This window comes from Aythya fuligula, chromosome 6 (assembly GCF_009819795.1).
Source record: "Aythya fuligula isolate bAytFul2 chromosome 6, bAytFul2.pri, whole genome shotgun sequence".
Lineage (NCBI taxonomy): Eukaryota > Metazoa > Chordata > Aves > Anseriformes > Anatidae > Aythya > Aythya fuligula.
In genome coordinates, this window is record NC_045564.1 from 29,189,336 (window position 1) to 29,196,954 (window position 7,619).

The 7,619-nt window shown below is 40.1% G+C and overlaps 1 protein-coding gene across 2 annotated transcripts in view; it reads left to right on the forward strand.

Moving 5' to 3' along the window:
• TMEM163 (transmembrane protein 163) overlaps positions 1–6,891 on the forward strand; it is a 95,373-nt gene extending 88,482 nt beyond the window's left edge. For both annotated transcript variants that reach the window (XM_032189645.1, XM_032189646.1), the window contains 3 exons: positions 1,181–1,292; positions 4,196–4,337; positions 5,760–6,891. In XM_032189645.1, coding sequence (XP_032045536.1) covers positions 1,181–1,292; positions 4,196–4,337; positions 5,760–5,820 — 315 coding nt within the window. In that variant the 3' untranslated portion in view covers positions 5,821–6,891. The remainder of the gene's footprint in view (positions 1–1,180; positions 1,293–4,195; positions 4,338–5,759) is intronic.
• Positions 6,892–7,619: the final 728 nt, after the last annotated feature.

Consider the following 7,619-nt stretch of genomic DNA (forward strand, 5'->3'; position numbering starts at 1 on the left):
GCAGCCTTCAAACCCCTTTTTTGATTTCTTTGGGTGTTGAATTGCTGCTGAAATAACGAAAATGGATGGAGGTGATGATGAATCATGATGACAGTGTTTACTATCAACAGGGATTTTTGCCAGGGTATTTTAATCGGTAACAGGGTCCCAGTGGCACTGGCCCACTTAGACCTGCAGATAAAAAAACAAGTATTCTTGATATTTCCTTTATTTCTACTGATGTTGCAACAGCTTAAATTAAAGCTTCTATGAAGAGTAATAAATTAATCTATTCCAACTCTGTGGTTAGGTGGCAGGCAGGCATGGTAGTGCTTCTGCATTGCCCGTGGGCTGATGGACCTCACTGGGGAGGAAGCACAGGGACCCCTTTTGGGCACCTGGCTGCGGTGCCAGTGTTTCAGCACCCAAAAGTGGCTCTGCTCTCCCCAGCTGAACACTAAATAGTCAGGGGAAAGAGGTAGGCGCCTGCAGATGACCTCTTAAGAGAACGTATGTTAAACAATAATTAAATTTGCCCTACATAGACATTCAGCTTTCTGTCAGGGGAGCCTAGGGAGCTCATGTTATGTATTCAAATTAAGCAATGTGGATATTTCTGTAGCTTTGAAATGAAAGCCCAGTGAAAATTTGTTTTCTAAGAGCTAAACCCAATTTTGCACATCAGTAGCAAAACTCATATGGCTATAGCTTGGACCAGACTTTACCTTAGGAAAGAAGGAAAACAAACATAATCAAAGCAATTGCAGACTCGGAAATTAATTAAATTATTATTTCTCACATTAAAAAAAAATAAAAAAATCAACAAAGATCTGGTAAGTGGGATTTTGCTCTCAGTCTTTTATCCTGCATGTAGAGCCTTTGTGTTTGATTGCATTAGACATCAGATTACTAGGCAGTCTGCAGTCAGCCCAGCAGGTACATAAGCTGAATCTGAGGAGTTTGGGTCTGTTCAAATTGTGTTGCTTGGAACCATCATTAATTATGTTTGCAAGAGCAATTACTGACAGTACTATAAACAGAATAAGCACCGGCTGTCATGAAAGTCATAACTCAGGAAATCTTTTTCTCAGGTTGTATAATTCAGTGGCACAAGTAATTGCATATTAACGAGTACTATTTGTCATTTAATATGTAGGACAGGACCATAAGATGTACTAATGTCTGATGTCTTTTCTTTCAGGATGATTTCCTGTATAGCGTCTCCGTTTTAAGTGGCATCCTTTGCACTGTTTTGGCAGTAATCAAATTTATGCTGGGAAAGGTCCTTACAAGCAGAGCGCTGATAACTGACGGTGAGTGTGGAGATGATCCTGTTGCACTTATAGACTCCCCAAAGGAATTCTGCAGACACATAGGGTGCTAGTGATCCCTGCACAAGGGAAACAAAATGAGAAAGCCACTGGAAAACAAACAAGAAACAGAACAATCCATGGTACCACTGGAATCTTACGTAGATACTGAAATAGGTTTGTCTGATGGAAGTCAAGCAGTTAATGGCTAGATAGTAAGCAATAATACAAGTATAGAGAGAGCATATAATCAATGAGGTGTGTGTCAGAGGTTAGACTGCAGCGTGGGGCTATGACACCAATTTATATAGCTTTGGCAAAGTCACATCCATCCTTGCTGCCTACACCTGGTGAATAAACTCATGCCTACAATGCATGTGTAGCAAGTCTGTTGCAGAGAATGCCTCCCTGCCTTCAGCAGCAATCAGCCTTCATGCATATAATTGCATTAGTATGAGTAATTTAAATCTACTTCATTTTTCTTTTTGTGATGTGTGATAACACAAGTATTTATATTTTATGTTGTCCAGCTTATATAAATGCTTTGTGAGTATCTATATTATAAATAAAAAAGAAGCAAAAAAAAAAAAATAATCAAAACAGCAGTGCAGGGAGGTAGGAGTAAGTTACTGCTTCCCTGCAGGTGTAATTATTTCCCAGCAGACCACGTTGTTCAGTGAGCCTATTCCTTACTAGGGACCCCCTTTTTGTGTGAAACAAAAAGATCAGCAACCTGCAAAAAGGATTCTGGAAAGGATCCTGGGAACTGGACCAGTGAGTCTGACTTCCTTTGCTGTCAGAGTGTAAGCGAGATGTGTTGACTGTTTTAGAACTATTTCTAAGCAGGCAAAATCTAACCCTCCCTTTAAAAAAGGTGTCCTGTTTTTTAAACAATCAACTTTTTTCAGACAAAACATTAGCTGACAAAATCCTGTATCACTTTAGCTCTGAATTGGTCTCCAGTATAACACAGAGATCACTTTGCCCATAATTACATCCTTGTGCTAATTATATTGCTTCTGAGCTGGAGCTTGCTCATCCTTTGATTAAAAAATTAGGGAATAAAGTAAACAATTAACTCATTCTGCTTTTTATTTCTATTTTCTTCTTTCTAGAGCTATTTTAGAAAATGTGAGAGGCTGATCTTACCACATGTAGTTAGATAACTTCTTTCACAAAAAATATTTACATGTATACTTGGTTTATTAACAATCAGGAGGAGACAATGTGATTCAGTGTCTGAGACAGATTTAACACTCCCTTGCATTTCTTTTATTAGTGTTTTCTGTTTCCTGCTGTTTTACCTCCTGTGATCACTGGCTGTATAGCAGCAAACTGTTCTGAGTAAGCTGAGCATACATTCTTCTTTCTGAAAAATAGGTTTATTTCCAAAACTTCAGATTCTCTGCCATACATGTCAACTTCTATTGAGGATATTTGTTCTTAGAAAACATTTGTTTTCGAATAGGGCTTTACAACAGTAGCTCTTTAAAGCCTTAATATTTTAATCCTGATAAGGCAGAATGTCATTTATACAGTTTGTGTATAGCAAAATTTCATGGCCTTTTGGATAATAAATGCAGCCCTTTCCTATCTTGAATTTTGCACCATCTCAAAGGACAGGTGCAGAGATGAGACAGACGGGTAGTGTCACCCAGCTTTCCTGTAGGTTTTAGATACCCATTTCCCTCCCAGATTTAACCACCTGTTGTATCCTGTGCTAGCGAGCCTTATGCACAGAATGTGGCATCTGGTTTCATACCTGCAGCCTGCTGCACCAGCAAAGAAAGGTTTGACTGAAGGACAGGCAGGAAGAGAGGACAATTTCCTCTGAAAGTAGCTTTTAGATCATTTGGAACCGTCAGCCAATAATAGCAAGAAAATGTCTTATTATTTCCTGCCTTTTGCACTGGTTTAAATATATAGTTAATTAATTTATACTTAATATATTTATACACACACTATATTTCATTGACAAGTATAAGCAGTACAAGTTATATTGCTTGGGAATAAAAAAGAGCAGGAGCTCATTCGAGTGCTTTGTGTCAATATTGGTTTAGCTAGACTGGTATAATTAATTCAGCAATCAAGCACTTACGTGCAAGTTTTGAGATTCCTATTGTAGAATGCACTACCACAGCTGGAAAACAAACAAGCAAACAAACAACAACACAAATAAACACAGCCCCAAACCCTTTTCTCACAGGTTGGGGAGTCTGAGACCTTTCGCTCCCTATTCTGCCACAGACGTGCTAGGTAACACGTGCTTTTCCATGCCAGGGTTTCCTTTGCACTTCAATTCCCCCTGACAGGAACCCGGTGCATCTTAATCAAAATATGGATGGATTATACAAGTAGGTCAGCTATAGAAGGTCAAGTCTTAGCTACATCTTTCAGAAAAAATGAACACAACTTAGGTAGGGCTGGGATGTGGGAGGCGTGAATCAAAGGAGACGTTCAGGAGTAAGTGCCATGCATGTGGTTCTTGGCAGACATGGAGAGCTGGAAAAAAATGGACAATTAGTATAAGCTGCAGCTGACTGGAGTTGGCTCATGACACAGCACAGACTATGTCAAGTTAGTCTTCTTCATTTGTCATCATGGTATCTAGCATTTGGAACTCAACAGAGGATGAAAAGTTTGGGACCAACTAAATCAAGACACAGTATGGGGAAATGAATGTAAAATATTTTAAATCAGAACTGACAAGTGACAGAGGTCTTACCAAACACTGGTCAGACACCAAATATTCCAAGTTTGTTGTGTAGACATGCCCTGGCTCACCTAGCGTATGGGTCCCTCTCTGGTGGTACCGCTACAACCACGGCTTTTCTCCCTACAGGTGACCTTGTCTCCTTATGTGAGGTTATTGAGATTTGATTCTCCCTTTTTCCCTCCCCGTCTAGGTTTCAACTCTCTTGTAGGTGGAATAATGGGATTTTCCATCCTTCTTAGCGCAGAAGTGTTTAAACACAATTCTTCTGTCTGGTTTCTGGATGGCAGTATAGGAGTTTTAATTGGACTAACAATATTTGCCTATGGGATCAAGTGAGTATCTCCTGCTAGTAGGTATTTCTCTATATACTGTAGGTGGGCTGTCTTATTAATGGAAAAAGCTATAGCTCTTAAATGCCAGCGTAACTTCTGTGAAATCTGTCACTGGATTTTGTTAGACTAGCTGCCAGTATTGAAGCACAGCGCATAAATAAGGACAAAAGACTGGCTGTCTCTCATCAGTAGGAAGGAAGGCTTTTCTATACCTGAATTTAGAGTTTTGGCCTTGAAATATAAAAATATATATATATAATTACAAATATGTGGTAAGATCACTCCATGCTGCTCTTACGGGACACTTCTAAGCACTGTTTTTTCCAGTGAAACCATAGCTTTAAGGTAAGATGCCTAAGCTTAAAGAATGGTCTTACCTCTGATTTCTTTCTTAGTCTGACCCTGTAGCAACTTCGGAACTGAAGGTTAGCAAGTTATACTTCAAATAATACTGTTTCCACTAAATTGCAAGATGATTTCTTGATTCGTGACATCAGAAATAGAGGAAGATCAAGTGAAGCTCTGCCACATGCTCCTTTACTGCCACAATTTCCCTTGGTGGCTTGGAATCTAAGGGTTTTGTGTTTCATCTCTCTTTCTGCCATAAGACAAAGAGGGAGATGCAGCAACCTATTTAATTGGAGTCGCCACTGTAGAGAACAGCCCTAGGCTGCAGTAAGCCCTCTGGAAGCTGTGTGCTTTTTTTTTTCCCCTTAAACTTGGAAAACTAAATTAACATTTTAATGGGGAATACCATTCCTGGAAAAGCACTATAATTGCTGTTACTTCAATTGCAAAGCTAGCTATTCTGGAAAACTGTAGCAGCAAATCAGTACCAAAATATTTAAATGTACCAAACAGCGTTGGAAACCTTTCGTACGGCCTCTGAAATTCGTGCTACTACATCCCTGCCAACATTCTGCCCGACAGTCAGCTCAGCCATTGTGTCACCAAGACACAGTAAGGGATAATGAAGAAAACAAAGGGTAAAACTAAATTCTGTTTTAGCAGCTGACCTGATTTTTTCCAGTTGCTGGAACTGCTGCAGTTCTGTGTGGTTAGAGACCTTACAGCAGCTGTGTGGGAATCAGGTGGCTACAAGATGCTTTCTTCCACTAATGCCCCATCTTCCCTAGCCAGAAGTGACTGCTGCTGTGCATTTCAGTTTCCAAATGCAGCTGTGTGTCCAAACTTTCTAAAGGCAATACCATCTCTGTACAGTTTTAGACTCCCTTTTGGGCAGAATCAGTTCTGGGGCAGAATTAATTTAGATCGGGAGAAAGCAAGATAAGGGTTACTATGTGTGAGTTTTCTTTTACTTATAACATAAATTTGTGTGTATAAGTAAGTAAATAAAACCTCCCGGTTCTAGGGCCTTCTTTTTGTGTCCCTGCATAACTGCTCCTGTGCTCTCCCCTGCAGGCTGCTCATCGACATGGTTCCCCGCGTAAGGCAAACGCGCCACTACGAAATGTTTGAGTGAAGCTCACACCCTCTTCTTTGTAAGGACTGTAGACCTACAGCATCATGCATTTTGGCAAGTGGTGCCAATGGTATTTTATTAACTATGCGGTTTGTTTCCCGTGGTCTGTTTTTGTTAAAGTTTGTTTTAATGGGAAATCTCTCTGTAAAACCGGCATATGTGCACACTGCTTGCAATTCAGCGAAACAGCAGCATTTTTCTGTCAAGTATGCTATCGATTCCTGTGAAAATAGAAAACATGCAGTTTGCAGTTTTAACCCAGCTGCCATGTTGTATACTCTAGAGTGAAAGTGTTCTTAATGATGTGATAAACCTGTGGGTAAAGAAGTGCCAGTTTCAGATCCTGTTTTTTTCCCCCAGCCTGTATTTTCCTCAACATGTGCTGTAACAGAAGTGCAAGCCTTGCTAACCTCTTCGGCTAACAGAGTACCCTGTGTAGAGAGCGGACACCGAGAGCTGTGTTGCTTGAAACACTTAAGTAGCAACTTCTTCCACCCCTTTTTAAATAGACCCACAGAAAGAGCAGTTGCAAACCTTTCTGTGAGCAGAGAGGTACTCCGTTTTAATCCTAAACCAACTGAAACTATCCCTCCTCAGTTTAAATTCTGATTTTTCCTAACAAGACACCATCCATTGCTTTGCATGGATCAAACAAGCACACGCAGTATTACTGTACAGACCAAAGCCAAAAAGTCCTGCAAGGAAGAGGAGCTGCTTGAGGAATGGGATTCTCATCTTCTATTGTACTTTGCACAGATGTGTCAGCGTGTGTGACTTTGTGGTTGCTCTGTAGTCTGACAATGACACAGCAGTGGCTCAACCTGGTGGTGAGATAGAGATCTATTTATTAGACTTAGATTGTTCCGTAAAGTGTTGCTCACCTTCCATCACACGTCTTATGTATTACTAAATAGCAGGTTAAATTATCAAAGAATCTTGATGTATAGTCAATAAAACTGGTATCTATTTTATACAGTACCTGTAAGTAACATTTGAAAACTATTTCCAGAATGTATCATAGAGCAAAGTCTTCCTGTATAGCAGCCTATTAAACTGGATTCTCTGGCTATATCCATTTTCTCTTTATTTTATATATTTCAGGTTGGCTTTCACAACACAGAGACAGTATTGTTGCTTCTGTTTATCAAAGGTGGATAAAAAATAGCAGACAGTCCACTGTAGAGGTTGAAATAGGACTGTGGTAAGTAGCCAAGTAGCTAGAAATTCCTATTTCTAGCTACTCTACAATAGGTTATGTAAATGACAGTAGCCCTACAAGGAGTAGTTTAGTGACTGAAGTAAAGTGGGGACTCTCTTTACCGGCACCTTGTGTTATCTAAAACTGTATTTCCCATCATGTGTCACTTAGCAAGTTCTTAGCCAGGTTCTCAAGGATCTTTATTAAAAGCAAACCCCAAATGACACATGCAGGGAGAGACCCCAGAGGTTTCACTGGCCTGACAGTGCCTACGTGAGGTGTGCAGCGCTGGGAAGGTGTCACACTTCCTTTTGAAACAACAGAAAATGCTTTACTGCAAAATGAATTTTGTTTGGCTGCTATAGCTGGTTTACACGTATCTTGGATTGATCAAGTTTAAATGGTTGTAAACAAACTTCATACTACTGTTCATATCAGTATCCTGGTGCTGCTTATGCCCGACTGTCACTGGGTGTTCATAAATGCATTCAGCAAGAAGTCCAGAAGGACCTAGCATAGAGGATTTGTCACCATACAAAAGGTGGACTTCTAAATAGCACATACCACCCCAAAACCCTTTCTTCATGCACAAGGGCCTAAT